The following is a 26,808-nucleotide window of genomic DNA, read 5'->3' as shown; positions in this document are numbered from 1 at the left end:
CAAATATTTGTCATTTTTCCTTAACAAAATAAATATCTGAATAGAAAAATATATTTCTTAGTTTCTGCATGTGCTAATGGAGGATATTGTTTCAAGTCTTGAAACAGGTTTGTGTTGCCTGACTTTGATGGCACGTATCTTCAGCACAGTTTGCAGTGCAGGCTGCAATATTAATATTACATGTTTTGTCTCGAAACGCATATTTGACAGTGAATTGCCAGTAAATCTGCACCCTAACTCAAGATAATACTACTATGTTAAATTTATGTTCATTAACAAAAACAGTAACATCTCTTAAAAAAAAGTAATGACCGCATTTTTATTTGGCAAAATGTAATATTCTGACTGTTTGAGTTTTATTAAAATGAACCATTGGTCATCCAGTAACATGCATTTATATCATGATAACCACAGATAAAACCAGGCATAGCCTAAAGCACATCTATCATGGCAAAATGTAACTTTATGGTTTCTATGGTATTTGTATGAAAAACTGTAGCCTAAATACATGATTAAATACTGTAATTATATTCCATTCGTCATTTAATACATTGTCTACATTAATAATATAATACAATTCAATATGTATATCCCACATTTCATGGTGCAGTTAGTAAATCCATGGTAAATGGATTCAGTATCAATTCAGATTCTGACTGTATCGTTGCGCACAGTGTTTCTCCGTTTGTCTTAGTCAGCGCTGTTTCATCTGCCTTTAAACTGGTTTAAACTGGATATTTGTGTTCTTCGCTGAATTGAAGCGCTTCACTCTGACCGATCAGAGTAAACGCGTCTGCTCTAGTGAGCTCGCGCTGTGCTGCGGTTTGGACTTTGAACCGAGCGGATAAATGGTCTGTGTGGCGCGCGGTTCAAACAAGTTTCGTTCCCCTTTTTGCGCATAAACATTATCGAACATTTATCGACCTCTTGATATCGTTTTATCGAGAAAAAATTTATCGCGATAATTATCGTTATCGTTTTATCGCCCAGCCCTACATTTACACCCCATATAAGTTGTGATCGCAACCTTGGTGGCCATTTTCTTTCAAATTTGTCACATATCTTTGGAATCAATCTGCCAGTTATTGGATACATTTGATAAGTCATTCTCTTCTCACCTTCCATTCACGGGGTCAGGGTGCTAGCAGGGTGTTAGCTAGCTACTATCAAGCACATCCAGCTCTCCATTTTCTCATTCATTCACTTTTCATTTATCATTTATCATCTCTTTATCACGCTAATGTGTGAACAACTTTGCTCTAAAGAATAACAACAGATAAATAACAGAGCAAATTCTTTATCGTTTGACACATTAAATCTTCGCATGGATACTAGGGCTGTCAAGCTTAATGATAAAAGAAGTTCTGTAGGACTCATATGCTGATATTTCCATCCGCCATAGTTCTTAAATTTTAATTTCAGTTTGCACACATTCAAGGTGCATTGAGTCAGAATGGGCATCAGTATTGTCAACATTTTTTTTTAATGGTTCACAATACACCAGGTTTTGCTAGGTCCTGCAGTAAAAAGTGTGATGCATTCATTCATTTTTATTGTGTATTTCATGTGTGCATAATAGGGCTGCATGATAAAACAAAATAAAACCTATAATTGCAATATGGTTTGGTGTGATTAAATCACAAAGACTGCAATTTAAGGAAGTAAATATACGTGCTGCGTGTTTCAGAGGGAAGCGCAGCACTTTGTTCATTTACACCTGAACAGCTCATTATCCTCCAGGGTTTGCAGCTTCAACGAGTGGCCCGGTTCGCAACACAATTGTTATCAGAAAAAAATCCCAAAACTCTGCAGCCCTAGTGCATGATACATCATGTTAACATTACCAGTGTTCTGAGATTTTATTTTCCATAAGTTACTTTTAAGTTCCACTTTGTATGACTGGCACTGGTCTTTGTGAGTTTTTTGTGTGTGACATTACTCATGTTTTGTCCCCTATCATTTCCCTTCATTATGGTGGTACACCTTATTTTAGGTCATTGGGTTGAACTCAGAACTAGAGGTTAAACAGCAAGAGTTGAATGGCCTGTTGCAGGAAAAGAGCACTTTGGAGCAAGAAGTTAGTGAGCTGGTAAGTAACTCTACGGAAATTGACTAGTGAAAGTACAAGTTAAAAGTATCTCATGACAAAAAATATTTCAGCAAAAGCACTCAAGTAACTGAAAATAAAAGTACTTAACAGTATAGTTCATCCAAAAATGAATATTCTTTCATCATTCACAATGAAAGTCAGTGGGGTCCAAACCACATTGGACATTTCAGAATGTCGTCTTTTATGACCTTCAGAAGAAAGCAAGTCATACATCGGGTGTTGATGGCGCAGTGGATAAGACACATGCCTTTGGTGTTAGAGACCCGGGTTCGAATCCACTGTGAGATCCACCAATGTGTCCCTGAGCAAGACACCTAGTTGCTCCAGAGGCGTGCGACCTCTGACATATCTAGCAATTTTAAGTCGCTTAGGATAAAAGCGTCAGCTAAGTGAATAAATGTAAAAATATTTGAAACAATTATAGGGTGAACAAATGATGACAGCATTTTCATATTTGAGTATCACAGGTGCATGTGAACGGCATAAATAATGACACAGCTGGTTATAGTCTGGTTGAGTGGCAGGGATTTGGAGTCTATGTTTAGCATGTATAGGAGTTTAAGTCAGGAACCACCTTGACTGACTCAGTGAGTGAATGAATGTGCAACTATGGTGGCCCTCTGATACACCACACAACAAAATATACAATAATTTTGGTTGTGTGGTGTATCATTAATTAACAAATAATTAATGTTTCAGGTATGGTCCTCAAATAAATTCACATTCTTAATTTTCTAGAAACAGAATCTTGAAAAAACATCTAACGACCAAGCCAAATCTTCTCAGACTAATCAAGGTATGTATGTCCATGCACAGATTACTCTATTGTTCAAAGTTAGACCTTAACATATGTAAGACTTTATAAAGCTCAATGAACTTTACACTCAGTGTGACGATTAATATCTATCTCAGAGTTACGTGAGGAGCTCAGGAATAAAGATGAACAATACACATCTCTTTCTGCTGAATTACAGGATGTGAAGAGTCAATTTGCTGGTCAGTACCAAGTTCATCAATCAATATATGAATCAAAAGAGGAACTAATTAAAATGTCATGTTTTTATTTCTGTTATTTACGGTATGTATATACATGTATGATTGCTATCTTGTTTCATCTTAAGGTTTACAGAGAAATTTGAAAGCAAACGAAGAAAGGTGTCTACAGCTGACCAAAGACAAGACTAAACTTGAAAATGACATTATGGACATGTCAAAGTCATCGGGAGACAGTTCGTCTGTAATAACAAAGCTGAATGAGGAAATCAACCGGAAAGAGAGGTGTGCTTTTAATATATTTGATGAAACTGCTTAGAAAACAAAGTAAACGTTTTAAGTTTTAAAGTGCCCCTATTATGCTTTTTTGAATATTAACTGTTTGTGAATGAAAAAGGTCTCCAAAGTTTCAAAGATCAAAGTGTAGATAAATGGAGTTAATGTCTCCCAAAAGAAAGTCACTAATTCCAGTCTTACTTCCTGCATGAACCTATGTAAGTTTGTAACACATTTGCATAATGCCAGCCTACGGTCTTCATTTTCTGCCTGCAAAAACATCTCCTTTGACCCTCCAACACTGTAGTTGCAGCTGAGACTGGAAGAGTTTGGTTCGTGTTGGCGACATGTCGAGAAGACGCTGTGTTCTGCACTGCGAAAGCAAATTCATGCACTTCAAAAGGATGAGGATGTGAAGAGTCAGTGGTTAAAATTTATTTTAACAATGATACCACATCAGTTTAACTCCAACTAACATCTCATCTACAATGTACGTCAAACAAACAAAAAAAACTGGGCCACCTGACCAATCAGAGCTGAGTAGGCTAACGGAAAGGAAGGGTTTAGAGAGTCCGAATCTTTGAACGAACCGACTCTTTTAGAAAACAAAACAAAATTATTTGCATAATAGGGGCACTTTAACCTCAGTTTATATTATTAGCTTGATTTGTTTTGTGGGGCCTAACATTTACACCACATTTGATCATATTTTGGAGGACTAAAATGCACAATCACATATCAAACCTTATTTGAGGAAATCGTACTTAATTTACAAATCATATCTAATTTCAGGACACTAGAGGAGCTTCAGAACCAGCTTGCAGAGGAGCGGGAGAAGGCAGCTCAGGCCGAGGAGAGTCGATCTCAAGCACAAGTCCAGGCTGAGAAGGAAGCCAAAATCCTCACGCAGAAACACGGAGCAGAACTTTCTAACCTACAGGAGAAGATTCAGCTTTTGGTGAGAACTTTTCAACTTTCAATCTCACCTGTATTGCTACCAATTGGAATAAAGGCATCGTTTTATTCTGGTGTTTAAGGGACCATTTACACGACAAAGTTTTCAACTAAAAACGTTAACCTTTTTATGCAGTTTTGCTATTTATTTACATGACAACGACATTTTGGGTTCCTGAAAACGGGTTTCAAAGTGCCGTTTTTTGAAAACGATACTGTTATTGTACAAAAACACGAATTTGTGAAAATGGTGTACGCCATTCACATACATATTCAGTCTATAGGCGCATATTGTTTTTTTAAAAAGTGACATCGCCAACTACTGGCCTGGCAGCATAATACAGCGTTTTTAATATGCAAAGGAAAAAAGTTTCTATTTTTAGTACATCGTTGTCGTGTAAATGTGCCACTAACTGTAATGATTTAACACTTTCAACATTTTAAAAAATCATTACTTTTCGACCAAGTCCCCTTTCTCAATGTTCTTGGTCAATGAGTCTCTAATATAACCTGAAAATTGGCTTTTTTCCCCCGTGACTCCTCAGGAGAAGAGTGCTGAAGACAATCAGGCTAAAGCCAAAGACATGGATGCATTGGGAGAGAAAGCGCTTGCAGATGCTGTGGAACACCATTCAAAAGAAATGCAGAAATTACACAGCGAGTTTGAAAAAGTACAACAGGAGCTCCGTGTGTCTCAGGATGAAAGTCTAGAGCTGAGGAAACAGATTGAAGAGTTGATAACCTTCAAAGAAAAAGCTGCGGTAAGACCATGGGACTATTTTTGCTTCTTTATTGATGCACTGGGTTGTAAGTAAAGGTCTGAACAACACTTCTACATTTATTGATTAACTTGTTTTAAAAATAAATAAATAAATAAATACATATATGTATATATGTTTATATGTATGTATATGTGTGTGTGTATATATATATATATATATACATCCCTGTGTATAAAACATTGGTCTGCACATGTGCACATTTTGTCTAATGACATGGATTAATTGATTCTAATGACATTGTGTCTTGCATGGATTTAAGGTTTTCTAAACAAAACTTGTCAAAAGATGGAGCAAATCCGAGCTTTCGCTAGTTGGGGAGCGCAATATTCCGTGACACAATAACATTCCATTTGTATTAAAGATGCGCGGATGGGCTATTATTATTTCATACGCAACCGCATTACAAAACTCATCATCTTTCCACACCAACGTTTTGGCTGACTGTTTTAAGGTCTGAGCGATGCAAGGCGCTGCTGCCACGAGGCTATAAAGCTCTTGGCTAGAAAGCTCTTGGCTGTTCTAGAAAGCAGGCTGATCCAATGCAGCAAAGATATTTAAAGGCTAAAGTCCCTAGTATAGCCTATTGGCTATGTTGTATCCCCAGAATAACAGCAGTGAACTCATTCTCTGATCGGCGCACAGGGATAAAAATAAATAAATAAATACCCTATAACGCACATCGGCATACCTGAACTTACCTGAGGCTACTGTAGCCTAAAATGTTATTTCGTTTTGAATTTTGTTTAAAAGTAGACATTAAGCTTTCTATTTATTTCTCATGTCTGTGAGGCAAGTTCATTTATGAGACGAGCTCCAGTTCACGCACAAGAGATCACGCCCGCGCCTCCACGTCCTCCTGAGTATATGTCTGCTATATTTGCTTTATTTAAAGCGGTTTACCGCTATACCGTGGGAATATCTTGCTTTTCAACTGCGGTTAGAAAAACTCCATACCGCCCCAGCCCTACACATATATATATATATATATATATATATATATATATATATATATATATATATATATATATATATATATATATATATATATATATATATAATGATTTGTTAAGAATAATCATCTATTCCGTTCCTATAAGCTGAGTCTCATGATGCTTTGACACTTAAACGTATTGTAGTTTTATGTTGCAGTCATTTCACTCCCACTGTTTTCAAAACTTTAATTATGCAGTCCTGGGTTAACAATGATTTAAACTATTAAAACATTTTTGTTAATTAAAATAAAGCTGCTACTGTAACTTTGTCCCCACTGCTAATTTGCACTTAGGCCTCAGAGAAAGCAGAACAGACTGCACAGGCCTCGTTGGAGCAGTTGACCCAGAAGAACTTTCAACTTCAGAAAGACAAGTCTGAGACTGAGGCCCTTGTGACACAGCTCAAAAACGTAATGCAAGAAATGCAGGGCAAGGTGAGTGCATGCCGAGGACAGGAAGACTTACAGTATTTCAAACGTTATTACATTCAGCACCTCTGAGTTTTCTAGTCATTTTCTAGTCATTGTGACCAGGGTTTGACTAACTTTTTTGCTCACCAGACACTGTGGCTAGTGGTTTTCCAAAGTTACTAGCCACTTCAGCATGTTTACTTGCCACAATCGATACCATGGGGAAAACTGCCATATAGATATTTTTAATGCTATCTCATAATTTGACAGCAGGGATATTAGGCTTCTGTCGCTTTAAGACCTGATGCACAGAGCCTGTACTGTTACACATGCGTTTTCTTTCTCAAATGTTTATGTTCACCTAAAATAAAACTGACCGTGTTTACGGGAATACTCGCTAAGACTAGCATTTTGACTGTTTTGAGTGCATTTGATTGTTTAAGCACAATATGCAATGAAAAAAACTCAATTTTAATATTGAGAGGTGGCTTTATGTGTGAGCACTTTGGGTGTGAGCATAAAATCCGCAATACGTGCAATCCCACGCTGAAATTAAAGCCCTGTGACAGCAACGGTATTCTTCCAGAGCAAATGAAACAAGTGAGTGAAGGGAGGCGGGCTTGTTTCTAACTTGCTGTCGGAGCGATAGCGTGACAAAGCGAAGCTGGTATCGTGTATCTATTCCATACAAAGTGAGTACTGGAAGCGTTTTAGATATTTCAGTATCAATATGTATCAAAAAATCTATACTTTTGACAACCCTACATTGCACTCAATCAATCAATCAATCAAATTGTATTTGTAGAGCGCCTTACAACAGCCAAAAGGTGCACAAGGCGCTTTCCAGTAAAAACATCAATAGACAACAGTATATATAAAAACATGAGTACATAAAAATAGCAGTCAAGTCAGAGGCTACGTGTTAAAAGCTTGTGTAAATAAATGTGTTAACTGCGATTTAAAAACACTCAACATGGTGATGCTTCGTAGGCGGCGTTGAAGTGCGTTCCACTGCTTTGGGCCCTGGACGGCAAATGACCGACCTCCTAATTGCAGTTAGTTTATTATTTCAGATGGCTTTTTAAAAGGCTACAATTGGAAAATGAATATATGATATCAAATTCAATCCACCAAAGTGGCTAGTTGGAGTGACTGGAATATCATTGATATTAACTAGTGCTTGTTTTAAGTTGCTCATTGTTTTCTGTGTACTTTTTGTAGCTGGATGCTCTAACAAAGCAGAACTCCGAGTATCAAGAGAATGTGAGTTCTGACCGTCAGAAGATCAGCAGCCTCAGTAAAGAGATGTGAGTGTCTTTACCATTATCACACTGCAATTCTTTATCAGTTGAACTTGTGTAGTTTGAGTAATTTCTGTGTGATACAAATTATAATAATAAGCCAAATAAGTTGTTGTGTCTCTGTTGCGTAAACAAATCCTGGTTGTGTTTCAGTGAGGAGTTAAAACAAGAAATCACTGAAAAAACCCAGGCAGTGGATGCTCTGAAAAATGAGAAGGAAAAGCTAACCATGGACCTTGCCAGCAGCCACAAAGACAGTAACATTCTACTAAATGTATGTTAACCAAATGACATGTAATATTTTACTCTTTTATATTGCACAAGGAAATACTTTATATAATTTATTTTCTCCAATTTTTTATTTCAAACTTGTCAAAGTGACAAAAAAGTTGTTCAATTAAATTAAATAATAACCATCATTTTTTATGTACATTTTATTGTAAACTTTGTAGTTTGTTGGCAAAGTATTTTTATTCCTAACCTAACAATAACTTGAATATCATTTTGTGCTCATATACTATATGTACTATTATTATTGTGCTATATGTACTATTTTGTGAGAAGTAAATAAATTCTCTTCACTGTCACCTTAATGCAGCTCAAAAAGGAGAGTGACAGTCTCAACGATCAGTTGAAGGAAATGAAAATGAGGTAAGGAACTTTCCCTAGTTGTCAAAACCAAGTTTATGTATAAGGATCTTGTAAGGGGTGTACAGTTAAAGACCCACAACCAGATAGGAAGAATGAAGACCCAGAGTCAGAATTATAAAAAATTAAAGAAAATATTTACTGAAGATAGTTTGCAGTTTCATCAGCAGAAGTCAGCTTCAATACTCGCACAGGAGTTCGTAGGCCGCCCCGCTTACAGTTACAAAGATCACAGCAGTTATACCATTTCCAAGGTCTAAGCTACGTCATTGCTTACAGGTTGAATGATTCTCATTGGCTAAGAAACATTAAGAGCCTAAACAATTTAACACATGTGAGGAGATAGGGGTGCCTATCGCCATTAGTCAGGATAGTTGTCGTCCACTCATTAGATTTAGGTCTGTGGTGGCCTTGCAGGTTAGAGAAGGGCGCCGGGGTGTCTGGTCCGAACGTCCAGAACCTACATAGAATGTCATACGCACACACACACACACACATAACAGACACTAGCAAATAACAGCTCCCATCAAGGCTGAAGAGAGTCTGAGCTCCTTATTATCAGTTAAGTATACCAAAACATAATGCTAAAACATTCACTCATTTGGGAGAAAAACAGATCACTGGCATTTACTCCGAAGGAAGGAAATATACTGGAAAGAATACATTTTAATACAACAATTAAAGTTCGATATAGTAACGCTCAATATAGCTTGACCATATGTCCAGCGAAGAATCATATGTGTCCACGCTGCCTTTAGGACCCTCTACTGATACCAGAGAAAGAGACAAACAGCCTTGTGGGTTACGTGGCCTTCGTGTCCTGCGTGTACTGCGTGCAATCTCAAAGTAAGATTGGAATGCACCTAAAAGAAACTGGTTACTTGCATCACATGCATTTAAGACAATATAATTTCACAAGCACAAAGAATATAAAAATTATGATGTGATAATGAATATATTTGATTATTGATTTTTATAAAGGAGGTATATACATTCAAAATGATATGATTATAGATGTATTTGAAGAGGCAAGGGATTTTGACCAACCCTTCAATCTTCTCTCACAGTGTCTGAAACAGTTCATTCAAGGATTCTGTTTCTCTAAACCCCGCCTTTTCTGAGCGTTTCCTCTCCTCTGATTGGTCGGATGGCCCAGTCGCTTACAGGAAACCAAACCACCATTAGCATATCTGAATTTCAGCTCTGTATCTTCCTCAGGACTTGTACACACAGTGATATGAACTGTAATGATTACGGTGGTTTTAACGTATCAATTCATCATCTTTTGGAAGTGCATCCAAAGTGGATTTTTTTCGCAGTGCAGAAAACGCTGTCTTCTCAACATGTCAACAGCACAAATCAAACTCTTCCAGTCTCAGCTACAACTACAGTGTTTAAGGGTCAAAGGAGATGTTGTTAGCGGGCAGCCAATGAAGACCATAGGCTGGCATTATGCAGATATGTTACAAACGCACTTAGGTTCATGCAGGAAGTAAGACTGGAATTACTGACGACACGTTTCAGGCAGTTCAGAATCGGTTCTTTCTTTTGGGAGACATTAACTCCATTTATCTACACTTTGATCTTTGAAACTTTGCAGACCTTTTACATTCACAAACAGCTCTTTTACACACTACATGAATGGTAATATCTGAAAAAGCATAATTTAAGGCACTTTAAAATACTGTAATACCCATAGACATGCCAATTTTTTTTTATTTTTATCCCAGTCAGTCCTACACCCTGAAATGCCGTAAAGGGACTTGTTTGTTTTTTGTGTACAATACAGAAGAGGATGTTTAGCAGACAAGCTGCTCTTTTTCATACAATTAATTAATACAGGGAACAGGAACTTTCAAACTCTAAATAGAATTTAAGAAGCACCATAAGGTGTCCATACACTCTTAAAAATAAAGGTTCCAAAAAGTTCCAAAATTTTTAATTTCAATTTTAAAGAACATTTTGTGCAATGGAAAGCGTCCGTGGATGTTAAATGTTACTTCTTCTTTCTTTTTTTCATTGAATGCTGATTGCACACATTATAGAACCTCTCTTCTGTACAGGGAAAGCACTTCAAGAAGTGAATCTGAAAAGGAGAAAGCAGCACTTCAGCAATCTCTACAAACACAGAGTGCCTTGATCTCAGAAAAGGACAAAGAATTAGACTCTCTGAGAAATGAGGTATTATGGCTCTTTATATAATAACCAAAATACATGTTTACATGAGACTGTTGTGATAAAATTGTTACTAATCTTAAATATGAGTATTATGCATTCAACCCTGTAAAACTAGTAACCATACAAGTAAGGATACTAACAACAGGCTGTTTTCAGGGGTAAAAATCCACACAGAAATTTTCAGTAATGCACACCCAGAAATTCATCCATCTATAAAGTCACGGATTATTTTTAGACATGTTTACAACCCAAATAGCACAGTGTTACTGAATAATCCATGAAAATGTGTTAACAAAAATATTTCTGATTTTAAACCTGCAGAATGTCTTTCTCCACTTTGCGCTATTTCCATTCTTTTATGAAAACTGGGAGGAGTCGATATTATTTCTGTGTTATCTGACAATGTTATGTAAAGATGTGTGCAAAATTATTCATAATTTATTAGTGCCGGCTTCAGGTTGTCCTTGCCGTATGTGGTGTATATTTTTTGATGATCAGAAGATGGCCAAAATATTTCTAAATGTTTTTCTGTGTACTTTTTGTAGCTGGATGCTCTAACAAAGCAGAACTCCGAGTATCAAGAGAATGTGAGTTCTGACAGTCAGAAGATCAGCAGCCTCAGTAAAGAGATGTGAGTGTCTTTACCATTATCACACTGCAATTCTTTGTTTTGTAGAATTGTGAATTTTTAGTCATTTTTCATTGATATTTACCCTCTAGATTAACCCACAAGTTTGCGTTAATGGGTGAAGATCCTTCTTTATTCCCTTTATGCATGAGTCCAATATCTCTGAAGCATATGCATGAGTCCAATATCTCTGAAGCATATTTTTGAAGCATATTTTTGGACTCTGAAACTCTAGGACTCTTTACTTTTCGGTTGATTCTTATGAAGAGGTTTTTTTAAATCAAAGATAAACTTTTAAAACTCTGTAAAAAAAATGTATATATAATTTAGGCCACACTTTAGTTTAGGGTCCGATTCTCACTATTAAGTACGACTTTTGCCTCAATAAAGTCCCAATAACTGCTTATTAATAGTTATCAAGGTAGTTGTTAAGTTTAAGTAATGGGTAGGATTAAGAGATGTATAATATGTTCATGCAGAATAAGGCATTAATATGTGCTTTATAAGTACTAATAAACAGCCAATATTCTAGTAATATGCCTGCTAATAAACAACTTGTTAATAGTGAGAATTGAACTCTAAACTTAAGTGTTACCATTATTTATTTACTTTTTCTATTTTTCCGACCATAAATATAGCTGAGCTAGCTGGATTAATGCTAAATTATCTCAATCTTTTACTGGAATTTCATTGACTTTTAATTCAACTATGTATAAAATTAGGGGAGGAAAAGGGCTTCCATGCATTGATTATGGATTTTAATAAACCAATTATAATCATTACAATAATACCCAATGTATAACGCATTCAAAATACAATTCTTCACATATATTTTAAGGTAAACTTTTATCTATCTCCAGCACAGATGCTTAAGATGCTTTAGAAATAAATTCTAATGCATATTTTTTTCCCCATCCAGATTTCACAGTTTAAAGAATTGTCAGGTCAAATATTTACACCCCTTTATAATGGTCAGTGTGAAAACCACATCCTCGACTAAATACATGTCACCATTACCTGTAGTAATGCATTATTCTTGTTAGCATATATAGCCTAATTCATAAATGGCACGATCATGTCAGACCATACAGTCGACCCATTTACATGTGCACTACAGCTTTCTAGGAAAGGTTAGAGAATCGTTGACAACTGCTTTTATTTATAGTTATTTTTAGAAGTGGTGTAAGATTCCTTCACACTGTTTTATGTTTCTCTGTGTTGTGAGTAAACGCTGGTTGTGTTTCAGTGAGGAGTTAAAACAAGCAGCTGCTGAAAATACCCAGGCAGTGGATGCTCTGAAAAATGAGAAGGAAAAGCTAACCATGGACCTTGCCAGCAGCCACAAAGACAGTAACATTCTACTAAATGTATGTTAACTGTATAATGTGTGTCATTTCGTTGATTTGATTGTTTTGCATCTGAAATGTTTTCTAACATATTCAGTGTCCAGATGACACTAGTATTCAGTGTCCAGATAATTGAGCTGAATTCATTTTTGGTAGATTTTAATGCTGATGTTGTGCATGTTTAAGTTAATATTTTATGCCTTAAAGGGATAGTTCACCCAAAAATGAAAATTCTGTCAGTATTTACTCTCCCTCATGTTGCTCCAACCCCGTAAGATCTTCGTTCATCTTCGGAACACGAATTAAGATATTTTTGATAAAATCTGAGAGCTGGATCACTCCTCCATAGGCTTCTAAGGGATTGAAACTTGTTCCCCGAAAAGTTAATAAAGACATTGTTAAAATAGTCCAAGTGACTACAGTGGCTCAATCTTAAGTTTATCAAGCGACGAGAATACTTTTTGTGCACTAAAAACAACAAAAATAACGACTTTATTTCAACTTCATTTCCTTCTCTGTGGGCCTCGAGTGAGTTCACTAGTGTAATAGCGTAAGCTTCTGTTGTTAAACGTCACACGCATCACCCACATGACCAGCGTCGGCCAATAGTGAGCCTACGTGTGACGTAGCACTACGCAATCACTCTACGTTAACTGACTAGAGGCCCACAGAGAAGGAAATGTATAGTTGAAAGTCATTATTTTTGTTTGTTTTCGCGCACACAAAAAGTATTCTCGTCGCTTGATAAACTTAAGATTGAGCCACTGTAGTCACTTGGACTATTTTAACAATCTCTTTAATAACTTTTCGAGGCCGGCAAGTTCAATCCCTGAAGAAGCCTATGGAGGAGTGATCCAGGTCTCAGATTTAATCAAAAATATCTTAATTGTGTTCCGAAGATGAACGAAGGTCTTACGGGGTTGGAGCAACATGAGGGAGAGTAAATACTGACAGAATTTTCATTTTTGGGTGAACTATCCCTTTAAGGCATAAAATATTAACTTAAACATGCACAACATCAGCATTAAAATCTACCAAAAATGAATTCAGCTCAATTATCTGGACACTGGATACTAGTGTCATCTGGAACAGAAATTTCATTTTTGGGTGAACCATCCCTTTGTATCTTTTTTGTGATGATTAATTTGCTAATTGTAGAGCTAAAAGCCCTAAATGTTATTCACTCTTAATCCAGCTCAAAAAGGAGTGTGACAACCTGAATGATCAGTTGAAGGAGATGAAAATGAGGTAAGGAAACAGAAATTGTTTGTAATGGTGTCATGCATAGAGACTTTTTCAACCCCCAAATGAACGCAGAATGCACACATCGTACAATACAATCTGTCTTCTGTACAGGGAAAGCACTTTAACAAGTGAATCTGAAAAGGAGAAAGCAGCACTTCAGCAATCTCTGCAAACACAGAGTGCCTTGATCTCAGAAAAGGACAAAGAATTAGACTCTCTGAGGAATGAGGTATTATGGCTCTTTATATAATCTTTTTTTTAATTTTTTTATGATTTTCGAGAAGAATTGTCACACATTACACAATGGTTATCCCAGTTTGAGAACATATTTTAACATCCAAAGTAAATTAATTTGGTGGCTTTATGCAATCAAGAGCTGGCTTTAATGTAATGGACAGAAATGAAGTGTATTTAAGTGTAATCCTATTGTATTTGTAGGATTTTCTTATATGGGGTTTGAGGATGAACCATGAAACCCTATTGTTTTTACTCAGATTTATTATTTTTATTATTATTAGCAGCCAAGCACCAAAGGCTTGTTATTGTTAGTTTCTTCCTCCTCTCGCAATTGAGTCTATAGCAGCCCATAGAAGCGCTTGTATGAAAGTTATGAAATTTAAAGGACAGTCTGAACACCACAGCAAATTTGGATTCTCTAACTCAAAACCTCTAGCGCCACCAAAAGCCAATATATTCACATCTTTCTTCTGATTTTCAGAAAAACCTACTTTTTAAAACGATAATCAAACCACATCATGTTAAGAGCATGTCGACAAACAGTTATGGAATTAAATTAATTTGACGAAGAACGCATTGAAATTTCTTCTATATATTTGCAAAACTTTAGTTTATTTATACCTAACTTACCGTAGTGTGTTATGACAACAATGACCTGAGGGTTATGGAAAGTTATCAAAAGAATTTTGATTGGTCAAAGTGTTGTAAAGATACGAGCAAATTAAATAGTCAAGCAATGCCCATTTTTACTAATTTACGTATATCTGCAATGTCCAAACTGAACAAAACATGATGCATAGACATCAGGAGATTCTGAGGACATGTCAAGTTTCTTCAAATTAGGCCGATATATTTGTGGGTGTGACCTATAGCGACTAATTATAAATTAATATTATATATTTTGTGAATGGAATGTCCAATCTTCACAAAATTTGGTGCACATTTCCAACAGGACAGTCTGAGGAAACTTGCCAAATATCACAAATTGTGAATGACAGATGAGGGCTGTAATACTAATGTTGCAATGGCTAATAAATCTTTTTAGGTCTAATTTTTACCATCAGTTTGAATGGCTGAATTTTTCATGATTTCCTTTTTGAGCTATCATGTATTTTTGTAAGATTTTACATCAAACCCTAAATCTCAGGATCTGGACATACAAGATTCAAGTTGACTTTGCAGTAAAAACACATAATATTTGGAACGATACAAGGAAATCACGAGTATCACCATGCATATTTGTTCACATGAACTTTTGGTGCTTGGACCCCGGTAATTGCTGCTTGTGGTTGTACTTTAAATGTATAATATGCAAGTAATAAATGTGATGTTGTTATAGGCTTCCTTAAATAGGGTAATGTAGGGTTACGTTTTAAGCACATCATATACAGTATGTAGTAGTGCGCTCCTGTATGCCATGAATAGGCAGACAGCCACAGGTCTGTAGAAATCTCAAGCTTTTTATTACTTTTACCTGATTCCAGCTGAGGCATTAATGACACTGCACAGGATTTGGCAAAATATAATATTGCGTAAATATGATCTACATTTTTTTTCCATGCCAGTTTATTTGTATTAATTTTCAGATAAATCCACACTTAAATTGCCCATAAGAGCAAAACAAAAAAGTTGAAATGTCTCAGTGAGTGGTACTTGGGCAGAAAAAGCTGAAAAGTGCACCAGACTTTATCACTGAAAATACTAATATGGATTAAATAAGGGTTTTGGCTTTTCATTGTGCATAAATATTATATTCTGTTCACTCTTAATGCAGCTCAAAAATGAGCGTGACAGCCTCAACAGTCAATTGAAGAAGATAAAAATGAGGTAAGCAAGTACAGGAAATGTACAGCAATTTTGAAATAGAAGTCCTTGCTCTGTGTTTTAATATAGACATGCTGACCCTATATTGCCGTTTTAACGGATGCAGAATGCACACATACAATCTGTCTTCTGCACAGGGAAAGCACTTTAACAAAAGAGACAGAAAAGAAGGAAGCACTTCAGCAATCTCTCCAAACACAGAGTGCCTTGATCTCAGGAAAGGACAAAGAATTAGAATCTCTGAGAAATGAGGTAACGTCCTTTTGGATTAGAGTTTGTATGTGAAAATGTCAGTTTTGCTAAAGTGTGTGTGTGTGGTTCTTGCAAGCAGATAGCAGGTCTGCGTGACACGACAGAGACGCTGCAGTCCAATCTGAAATCCCACAAGAGTGAGAACACTCATCTGCAGGAGCGACTGAGGGCTCTCGAGAAAAGTCTAGCGGACGCTCAGAGCACCGGCACCAGCTCAGGTAACACTCCACACAGGATTTCATCGTTAGTTTAAACCAGCATGTTTCTATTCAATCAGTTAAAAATAAATATCATGGGTTAAATGTAAAATTCAGTAAGACTATAGATTTTGTTTTATCTATATGTGTGTGTTTTACATTCCAACCAGATGATTCTGTCTTAAAAACATGGAGGGAGGCGAAGGAGAATGCTGAGCATCAGGTATGCAGACTGGACCTTTTTCCGAACATTATACCCATCATTATATTGACATACTGCTCTTTTGGCCCACTGACCTACAAGAGTGAACAATTACTGTGGGTTCACACCGCCACCGGCGAGAACGTCAAAGTGGCTGGAAGTCATTCATTTTCAATGAGAGCCGGTGGCGAGCTCCGGCGAGGGTGGCGCGGCGCGTCTTGGGCGGCGAGAGGGCGAGGAGAAGTTGAAATCTGATCATCGTTATGGTAATGAGCTATGACGCGGTTCGGCCGCAACCGGCGGCAGAATCGAAAGTGTAGAAAGAGGATGAGAGGAGAGGATTTGAGAGGATTCCAGAGAACGCAGTCTGTAAACTTTGGTTCCGACCACATTAGTTCCCAAGCGAAATAGAGACGTTGATCATTTGAATTTAATAAGAAGGCGCGCAACACTATTTATAGGCAAGATTTTCGCGCTAATACACTTTTTTTCTGCGGGAATGTAAATTAGAATAGAACTTAACCATGAACACAAAAGCCACACCACACACATGGCTTTTAATTGGTTAATTTCGTTAGCAAACATGTCACTGTAATTGTTAAGTTCTTTCCATTGATCAATTTTCTGCAAAAATAACGATCGACATGCTTGTTTGCTTTGCGGCCCCTTTAAATGAAGTTTTAAAAAAGACCAAGCATTCGATCTACTTTAGAGCACCTGAGCGTCCACGAATCTTTGCACGGCGTCGCTGGCAGGGCGGCGAGTGAGAATTTTGCAGCTCTCGCCGGCGGCGGTGTGAACGCACAGTTACAGTGTTTTAAGAAAAAAAAAGTTGTTTTGTTCCTAGAAATTAGTAATAAAGGTTTTTTTTTTTGGTTTTTTTTGTAGGCATTTCACACACTTTTCGCATTAACCATGTATAATATTAGTGATATAATCTATTAATTCTTAATAAAAAGTTGCACAAATGAATTCAGGGTCCCTACGCAGTTTAGAAAAGCATGGAATGTGATTTGATTTGATTAATTTCCAGGTCTGAAAAAACTCTGAAAAAACCGAATGGAAAAATAATTGTGTTTCCAGACTGTTTCCTCTATTCAGTTTTCTGACATAAAACTAAGAATAAAAAAAGTAATGATACAAGCAGAGTGATTTCATGGCAAAACTTTAGTGATCGTGATTGTCGAACACGACTCAGACGGGACTTTGCTGGATCAAACTTTGGATCAAACCACCAAAATTCACCAAAGTGTTCATCTTGTCAGAATCTTGTTGTCCGTTTTTCATTTTAATGTTTTGACTCTCAAAATGATTTGACAGGATGATAAATTTTTCCATGCTTAGTAAAAAAAAAATCAATTAACAATTAAAGTTTAAAAAAAAATGTACTAGTCATTTACAGATATCTAAAAAATCCTACAAATAGAAATCTAATTTTAACAAGTTGGCATTGCAATATTACATATCAACAATGGTATCAGAATAGATGCCATAATATAATCTCTAAAAGCAACCTCTCTGGGTTTATTGAATCATGTTAATTGACTTTGCCGATTTCTTTGGGAAAGGTTGAATTCCTGAACACGGTTATTGTGGAACTGCAGCGGAAGAACGAAGACCTCAAATCTAAACTAGAGAAGATGGCTGAAGCAGCGCTCAACGGAAACGGTGCAACCGAAATAGACACTCATAACAGGTGCTTTTTTATTTCTGTAAATCCCAGCATACAATCCCAAAATCCACTCATTTATTTTCATGTAATCTTCAAACACAACAAACGTTTCAGTTAACTTAATTACTGGTTTTATATTAGTTGACTAACAAAGATTTTGTAGTTCCTCAAACAAAAAGTCATTGTGTGTACTTAATTTTATAGAGGCGTATTCCTAAATGTAAAGAGCGTTACTTCAATGATTTGAATTGGATTATTTCAGCTTGGGTTATCCATGTTTGGCCTTGTTCAGTTTATCATGTTAATATGCAGATAAAATGTGTTACACAAGTATATTGGGCTAAAAAAACTGTTAATACATAAGTTCATGTTACACAGCGTCTAAGAGCCTTGTCTTTTCTACCTAGTCATGCTGAGATGGCGATTAAAAAGAAACCCCCTCCCCGTCTCTTCTGTGACATATGCGACTGCTTCGACCAACACGACACCGAAGACTGTCCCACCCAGGACCAGATGCTGGATTCCCCCCCGCACACCACCTACCACGGCAGTCCCAGCGATGAACGACCTTACTGTGACATCTGTGAGGTCTTCGGCCACTGGACAGACTCCTGCAACGACGATCAGACTTTCTAGGGTTTTGCTACCATGATCCCGCAGCATTTATACTTGCAATAACATGCCTTGAATCAAACAGTGCACAAAAGACTATTGTGAGTTTGTGTGGTTTTTCACTTGTGTGTTTACCACCATATAAGCCTAAACATTTCAGTCACTTTAAAGCAAGCATCAATAGTTTACTCAGTGGCAATTTTACCTGCCTTTATTGCACTGAATGACTGTTCGGAGGAAAGTACCTGGAAAAAGTACCTTGTAGTAAATGATCATTGTTTTTACGGTTAACCAGAAAATGTGGAATTGAGGTACTTTCTTTAAAGGTGTTTGTGTTCAGGTGTTTCAACTTAAGTGCTGACCTCTAGTGGAAGGGAGGCTCGACTTCTCAACAGCCTTTCACACGTCACAGTTTGGATACTGTAAGAGAAGTAATATAAAGAGTAAGTTATTCTAGGATTGTGAAAATTTCATTATATCTCATAATTTTTTTTTTTTTTTTAAACAACGACTAAATGTGTCTGTGTGTCTGTATCTTTCAGGATGACTGTTAGGAAAATGTTTACCCAAAAATAATTGTGGAAAAAAACAAGTAACCATCATCTTACTGTTTTTTTTTTTTTTTACTTTATTACAAGTTGTATAGATCTGGAAGGTATGAGGCGGAGGGGGGGCTGTTTTCAGTAAAGTCAGCATGTTTCCCTTGTTGTTTGTGAGACATGTATTTGTATAAATGTCAAATGGCGAAAATCGAATGGAAAGAAACTTCATAAAATATATTTTAAGTGCAAAAAAAATCTTTGTCGTGTTACATGTTCATTCTAATGTGCTGCTCTAAAATATGTGTGTATGTCCCTGAAAAACTTCCCGAACTGTCTGTAGAAAACGTAGGGCTATTTGGCTCTTCTCAAAGCCAGACATGTTTTTTCAAAATGAAACTGCCTGATAAACGAAGCAGTGAGTAACAATAAACATAATTTTCAAATAAAATTGTCTGATGTTGTCAAGAGTGAACTGTTTTTCCCAAACATTTTTTCTTTATGTACCTAACTGGCCACACGGTAAAGATAAATAACCCCTTCATCGACACTCAACAATAACTTGCATTATTATACTGAATATCATTTAGCAACATGGTTTATATTTATGTCACTATTAAAAAAAACTCCCACATTTATTTAATAGGGGGAAAAAGTCTGCATTAAACAAAAGTTTTTCTTCCCGATTGTGGCGTAGAAGCCTATATCCGACATAATCCTAATGAAAAAAGGGACTTAGTTTAGTCTTTTTATTGGATTGTCGGATAGTTTCCCGTGATCTCATGTGAGTAACAGGTTGCCCCGCCTTCGTGCCAGAAACACGTAAGATAATTATTTTTGATAAAAAAATCAATTGTAAAAAAATAATTGTAAAAATGATGATGAGCACGGCTAAATAATAATATTAAAACTGCAAAAAAGATTTAAAAAAGTATTGTCTGTTTTGAATTCATGGTGACATTTATAGTCCAGTCATTTTAAGTCAAAATGGGGGTCAACCTACAAATTGCAACAGAAGCAAACTTAAATGATTTTGTATCCTCAATATGTCCTGACTCCTGAGTTAAACAAAACAACAAAAAGCCCCGAAGAATCCCATTAGGGGAAAGCTTCGAAAAAGACCCAAACATATCCTATTCTAGCCTATTCATTCTTTTTCTCACGTGAATAGGGTAAAAACTTTAACCTTTAGATATCACCATGGAAATTACCAAGTCGATTACTTACATCAAGACAAACAAAAATTACACGTTTTTTGAAATTGTTTTTTAGCATGGACAAACGGAGCATAATATAATGACGTTTTTGCTAATTATGTATGTGAGTAAGGGGAAAAAGCCCCGAAGAATCCCATTAGGGGAAAGTTTTGAAAAAGACCCAAATATCCTATTCACGCCTATTCATTATTTGTCAACAGAGTTCACGTTCTGCCGGTTACATTTTTCAGCGATATTACTTTGGCCAGTTTTCATATGTATGACAGGAATTAACACTTCGAGTAATTACATTTAAAATATACTTTATAGTCTAACAGTATCAACCAAAAACATCCTGATATTTGAAAGCGGTTTTATGGTGCCAAGCGCCCCCCAAAGGAAGACACGATTTAACCCACCGGAAGTAGTTGCTTAGCCCCACCCCCTTGCATCCGCCATGTCCTGCTACTACATGGGAAGGCGGGCGAATTTGAAAGAAGAGCAGAATCGTTTATATCTAAAGAGACGGATTTTTTTAATTAACGTGTTTTTGTTTGATATTATCCCATACAACACAGTCAGATATTGATTAGTGTACGTAAAACAAAGGTACAGCTCTGTTAGCATACATGCAGCATTGCTGTTGTTGTGATTGTCGCATTTTAAGTTTCTCGTGTGTTGTTCATAGTGTAAGCTCACTGCTTTAGTGTCTGGATCCGGATTGTCTCGCAAGATGAGCAACAAAACGACGCGATTAACGTCGAGGAAAAGCAGCGATCAAATCAGAAGTGAGTGTTAACTTATTAACGTTACTGTGTACAAGCACGACATTTAACTTTTAACAGGGCTGCTAACGTAACTGTCTAACTGTTAATGCTAGCGAATGGTCGTATGGGAGAAATAGTGGATGGGAGTGAAAGTTAAAATGGCTTTATAATACAAAAATGTTCTACTTTGTGTGAGTAAATCACAAATATTGTTGTCTTTTTAAAAAACAAATATTTTTGTCTGTGCTCAGAGTCGAATGGAACGAGTCCAGCACGAAGGAGGTCCTGCAGATTGTCTGCAAATGATGAAAATCTGGCCTCTAAAGTTGTGGTGAGTTCACAAGCGCGGCAACATTCCCGTCTCTCTTTTGAAACCAACACGGAAGTGACTTAAATCTCTATTCAATTTTACAGTCTATGTGAGTTCACTAGAAAGTACTCCGACAAAACGTCTCTGTTATAGGACTGCAGAAATGTGTAATATTTTTGTCAAAGTTTTATTATAATATTTGACATTTTCTTCTCACCAGAAGTTACACGGAACAGAAATGTCGTGATAAAAGGGATAGTTCACCCAAAAATGAAAGTTGTCATAATTTACTCAACCTCATGCTGTTCCAAAGCTGTATGAGTTTTCTTCTGCTGAACACAGAATATATTCTGAAGAATATAGCAAACCAAACAGTTGATAGGCAATAGTATAATGGAGAAAAAACATACTATTGAAGTCAATGGGTCCCATCAAATATCTGGTTTTCCAACATTCTTTAAAATATCATCTTTTATTTTCAACAGAAGCAAGAAATTCATACAACTTTAGTGTTTTTTTTTGGGTGAACTATCCCGTTAAAGGTAGGGTAGGCAAGAGTCTTGCAATAGTAAGCTATCTTTGAAAGCATAAGATCCCATCCTCCCTTCAGAGCATCTCTATAGCCATGAATCCTTCAAAACAAACAACACGTACAGCAAGGAGCAAAAAAAAGTGTCAGGAGAGACAGCGTTAAACAGCCTCATGTCTCAAAAGCACATAATAATGAACATAAACGACTTAAATAGCACTGACGTGTATCAGCTGACAGCTGCAGATTCATTTCTCCGTTGATAGTGTTGGCATTGAAACGCATAAATTCAAGTCACGAACCGCTCTGAGTATAACGTCACTGTTTTCCATCTTTTACGAATGACTGTAGTTATGGTGTGAACGCAGCATAAGCTCATTGTTTTTGCTCAGGAGGAACCATATAAGGTGGCTGCTGTTAGTTTTTGACGTCTGTCTAACTCTGCATAGCATAAAATGCGCTGATGCGTGTGATGTCTGCGCTAGCAGCTGTGCGAATGTATGAAAATACAGAAGTTGACAGGCAGGTGTAATTCAATCCAAAAGTAGTGATTGGACAAACATTTTATGGTTCCACACCTGCATACGATATAGTCGTGCTCAAAAGTTTACATACACCTTGCAGAATCTGCTAAATGTTAATTATTTTATTACAAATTTAACAATAATGAGGGATTATACAAAATGAATGTTTTTTTATTTAGAAAGAAATTTTTTTTTTAATTTAGTACTGTCCTGAATAAGATATTTTACATAAAAGATGTTTACATATAGTCATCAAGACAAAAATATTATATATAATTTAATATAGATTTAATTCTGGATTACTGTTTTGTTACTTTTCCTGTTTGACTGAATTGAAGGTAAATCTTGAAATTTATTTAGTTTTTCTTCCCATGCTAGTCATTATTATTAAGCTGACAAGTCCTTTTTCCTGGCTTATTGGGATTAATAACGTTTCAACAACTTTAAGCAGTACAGTGAAGTTAAAGAAGTGTCGCACTTTAGAAAATCGATATTCGAAATTTGTGAATCGATGCGAATCGGTAGAAGATAGAATTGCGATTCAAATGTGAATAGATTGTTTTTCTCCCGCACCTCTAGTAAATAATTTACATTTTAGATGCTGTCACTACATTAGTATTGTTTGTTTTCACGTCTATTCAAATGCAAGTAAATGTATGTTTGGTAGAACCATAAATACACAAGTTTAGGATAGAAAGCTTTATCTGCATAAACAACTTCAATTCAAATGACAATGAATGAAGAAAGAACTATTTCTAGTCTACAGAGCCTATTATTGTAGAGATGACACTTATAAATGAAGAGTTTGTAAATTATTTACAAGTACTTTATACTTATTATAAAGTGTTACTGAATCATGCAACAGTAAACTTGGTGATTTAGCTCTTTATAATAGATGTGTAATATCTGTCACTTTTAAGGCTGCACCTGTGGCTGTGAAACGCTCGATCACTGTTAGGAAGATTGCACCCAGGAAAACTCAGGTAATTCTGACAAGCCCAATATCATGCTTTTTGTTTTTAACTGTACCACCAATCGATAATGTTATCATATGACAAATGTTCTTCAAGGCCCCGTCTGACAGTAACAAGGAGAATGTGGAACATTCGTCTGAAGTGCCAACAAAGCTCTCCAAAGTCTTGACATCATCCCCAGCTGTAGCAACATCACTCAAGACCGTGATCCTCTCGCCCATCATGCCTCCTTCATCGCCCTCTTCTCAGCCCAAAGAAGCAGACCAGGACCCCGTCTGGTCCCAAAAAGTGCGGCGCTCCTACAGTCGCCTGAGTGTGGGGGACAAGTCCTTTGAAAGCCCCAAATGCCAGCCTGCACCTTCCTCTTCTCCCAACAACCGAGAGACCCTGTTTGGTTTCGATAGGCTGCAGACACCAGAGGTGATGCGTAAAACTGAGAGATCTCGAATAGTTCCTCTAGGCTCTGCGTCCTTCTCCCTGGGGTCTTTTAACGCCTCCGCTGCTGAGGACAGTGCCTCACACCCTCCTGAAGTGGATCCAAACATCCCTGGTGTTTGTCTGGGGAAGAAGACCACCAGGAGGAAGCGTGTTCAACAGATAAAGGTGAGAGAGAGTCGGGGAAGGATTCCTTTTCTGCCATGGAATAAAAATATAAAGAATGTTGTTGTGACTTTTTGTCCTGTTTAAACTGAGAATTGTGAGATATTTCTTGCACAATTCCTAGTTAATAAATATGAGATTTGATCTCTGGATTCTGAAAAAAAAAAAGGTCTAAATTATGAGATAAAATGTCGCAATTACCGTGGCGGAAACAAACAAACAACGACAAAAAAAACAACAACAGAATTGCAAGATGTAGGCTCAGAATTCCGAGAAAAAAGTTAGAATTATGAGACATAAACCTGTAATTATGAGAAGACTTCTATATTTTTATTCAATGGCAGAAACGAGCTTTCGTATGATACAATAAAACATTTCGATCAGTTTAAAGGTGAAGTGTGTAATTTCTGCTTCACCAAATTAAGTTACGTAAATGACTTTTTCCCCTTATTAAACACTTCTTATTTATTCAGTTTTTAAATATTGTTTTTCCTGCTCTTTCAGATGTCAGAGTTGGATTTTCTTGCCGCAAAGTTGAATGCAGAGTTCGAGGAAGCGGAAAGTTTTGATCTGTTTGTTGAATGAAATTTCAAAAGGAGCTTCAAGCGCTCTGGACATTTTCAGGACACGCCATATTTGACATCTTCTAGGTTAAGTGTTTTTCATTATGCTTTATTGTCATCTGTTTGTTCCTGCTTGCAAAATCTTGATGGTTTAACTAAAGCATGTTTTTAAATATCAAACAAATGTTTTGTCCTTATATAATTTGATAATTTCCCGATGCTACAGTCATCATTCAGAGATTTCACCATTAAAAAACATATTGTTGAAGGTGGTCTTTATTTCACTTTCTCATATTAGTTGGTTAAAATCATTTAGCCCTTTGTAGGCTTTTTTTGTCTCGTTCCTTTAAATGTGCGTTATCACTATTCATCACTACACAACTGTAGTGGCCTAATGTTTTCATAAATAGCATTTTTGGAGGAGTAAGAGATTGTAAAATTCAGATGTTTTTCCTCTGATCCTTTGGTGGCAGAAGGGATGATCACTTGACCGTTGTCATGCTCTTCTCGTATTACATTTATATTCATAAATTATGTCTGGATAAATTTCATAAAGTCTCATTTACTTTGAAACTTTAATAGACTTTAAATTCTAGATTAGTTGAGCTATAAATGTTTTTAGATGTACATAGGAACCTTTTACCAGTGGAAAACAGAGCAATCTTTGCTTCAAGTCCTGTTTTCCTGAGCCTCACCACTAGAGAGCACTTGATCATCGCTGTATTCATTTGTTCATCTAGTGTTAATATGTTCTGACATGGTTCCAGAGCATTTGTTTTGCGGTATGTCGGAGGTTCTGTACATTAATCAGTCTGTAAACACACAATCCATCCATCAGTAACAGAAGCTGACTGCTCTATGGTGGAGCAGTGCCTGTGTGAAGAGAGATCTGTTAACATGCTGAGATCGATTGTTATACTGATCGAGCTATGATGTCATTCATATTTGTTTAAAATAAATGTCTTATTTAACATGGTCTTTCGTTGTCTGATCTTTTATGTGATGAGGGAAATAAATGAGACTAATGTGAAACCATCACACAGTTTGGTTACACTTTATTTCGATACTCCACTTTAGACATTCTATTAATTATAAGTTACTTCATGTCAACTATCATTCATTAATTTGCAACTATATGTCAACTAGCTCGCAGCAGAATATTAGTCGACCGTTAGGTTCGGGTTAGAATAAGTTGACACCCAAAGTTACTTATAGCTGGTAGAATGTCGAAATAGTGTTATCCAAAGTTTTATTGTGCAATCAATCAAGCAACTGAACATGAGTGACTCACTTTGACCACATGTATATCTTGTTTAGTGTGAATCTCTAACTGCAAACTTCATCTAGCCTGGGCTGTTAAAAGGATAGTTCACCCAAAATCGAAAATTGCAACCTGTATGAGTTTCTTTCTTCTGTTGAGCTGAAAAGAAGATATTGTGAAGAATGTTGGTAACCAAACAGTTTCTGGTCCCCATTGACTTCCATAGTTGGAAGAAGAATACTATGGAAGCCAACGAGGCCAGACTACTGTTTGGTTACCGACATTCTTCAAACTATCATCTTCAACAGAGAAAAGAAACTCATACAGGTTTGGAACAACTTTAGGGTGAGAAAATGCTGACAGAATTTTCATTTTTGGCTGAACTATCCCTTTAAGCAATAATGGGGTGAATACTACTTATCAATGAAGTTTATATATAGGCTATATATATATGTATTTATGTGTGTGTATATATTTTAATAGAATAATGTAACTTAACATTACAGAATTTCCTTTGGACTGCTAAATCTTGTTTGGCTGTACAACAATAATCAATGAGAGGTGAATATTTCCTGAAGACATGCTGGCAATGAATTCTGTGCATTCTGCGATTATATAATAAGAGGAAGTTGATGGGAAATGATCGTCCTTGTCTGGCCTTCATTCAGGGCTCAGCTGTGTTTGGG

The 26,808-nt window shown here is 36.5% G+C and overlaps 2 protein-coding genes across 6 annotated transcripts in view; both read left to right on the top strand.

Annotated features, from left to right (window-relative positions):
• clip1a (CAP-GLY domain containing linker protein 1a) overlaps nt 1-19,849 on the top strand; it is a 59,442-nt gene extending 39,593 nt beyond the window's left edge. For 2 of the 4 annotated variants that reach the window (XM_077206641.1, XM_077206640.1), the window contains 21 exons: nt 1,994-2,089; nt 2,849-2,906; nt 3,023-3,106; nt 3,232-3,388; nt 4,172-4,337; nt 4,879-5,094; nt 6,401-6,541; nt 7,739-7,824; nt 7,972-8,092; nt 8,417-8,469; nt 10,530-10,647; nt 11,190-11,275; nt 12,519-12,639; nt 13,814-13,866; nt 13,975-14,092; nt 15,875-15,927; nt 16,062-16,176; nt 16,256-16,394; nt 16,544-16,596; nt 18,144-18,271; nt 18,655-19,849. In XM_077206641.1, the coding sequence (XP_077062756.1) occupies nt 1,994-2,089; nt 2,849-2,906; nt 3,023-3,106; nt 3,232-3,388; nt 4,172-4,337; nt 4,879-5,094; nt 6,401-6,541; nt 7,739-7,824; nt 7,972-8,092; nt 8,417-8,469; nt 10,530-10,647; nt 11,190-11,275; nt 12,519-12,639; nt 13,814-13,866; nt 13,975-14,092; nt 15,875-15,927; nt 16,062-16,176; nt 16,256-16,394; nt 16,544-16,596; nt 18,144-18,271; nt 18,655-18,883 (2,391 nt within the window). In that variant the 3' untranslated portion in view covers nt 18,884-19,849. The remainder of the gene's footprint in view (nt 1-1,993; nt 2,090-2,848; nt 2,907-3,022; nt 3,107-3,231; nt 3,389-4,171; nt 4,338-4,878; nt 5,095-6,400; nt 6,542-7,738; nt 7,825-7,971; nt 8,093-8,416; nt 8,470-10,529; nt 10,648-11,189; nt 11,276-12,518; nt 12,640-13,813; nt 13,867-13,974; nt 14,093-15,874; nt 15,928-16,061; nt 16,177-16,255; nt 16,395-16,543; nt 16,597-18,143; nt 18,272-18,654) is intronic. The other 2 variants (XM_077206642.1, XM_077206643.1) reach the window with 2 other exon arrangements.
• Nucleotides 19,850-20,997: 1,148 nt separating this feature from the next.
• Nucleotides 20,998-25,837, top strand: cdca5 (cell division cycle associated 5). 2 transcript variants are annotated; one of them, XM_077206659.1, is made up of 6 exons: nt 20,998-21,203; nt 21,302-21,382; nt 21,613-21,692; nt 23,645-23,707; nt 23,795-24,301; nt 24,803-25,837. In XM_077206659.1, exons 2-6 carry the CDS (start codon nt 21,328-21,330, stop codon nt 24,881-24,883), a joined length of 786 nt encoding a protein of 261 aa, XP_077062774.1. In that variant the 5' UTR covers nt 20,998-21,203; nt 21,302-21,327; the 3' UTR covers nt 24,884-25,837. The 2 variants fall into 2 exon arrangements, with proteins under 2 accessions (XP_077062774.1, XP_077062773.1); XM_077206658.1 differs by having other exon boundaries at nt 20,999-21,382.
• Nucleotides 25,838-26,808: the final 971 nt, after the last annotated feature.

Source organism: Siphateles boraxobius, unplaced genomic scaffold (genome assembly GCF_051911475.1).
Source record: "Siphateles boraxobius isolate OS27281-9 unplaced genomic scaffold, OSU_SipBor_1 56, whole genome shotgun sequence".
NCBI classification, from domain to species: domain Eukaryota; kingdom Metazoa; phylum Chordata; class Actinopteri; order Cypriniformes; family Leuciscidae; genus Siphateles; species Siphateles boraxobius.
Note: the sequence above shows the minus strand (reverse complement) of the source record. Positions and strands in the feature narration are given on the sequence as shown.

Bases quoted from the DNA above. Each gene is read 5' to 3' on its own strand.
- cdca5 (XM_077206659.1), top strand. From the start codon at position 21,328: ATGAGCAACAAAACGACGCGATTAACGTCGAGGAAAAGCAGCGATCAA. The intron at 21,383-21,612 runs GTGAGTGTTAAC...GTCTGTGCTCAG, and splicing joins AAGCAGCGATCAAATCAGAA to AGTCGAATGGAACGAGTCCA. The intron at 24,302-24,802 runs GTGAGAGAGAGT...CTGCTCTTTCAG, and splicing joins AGCGTGTTCAACAGATAAAG to ATGTCAGAGTTGGATTTTCT.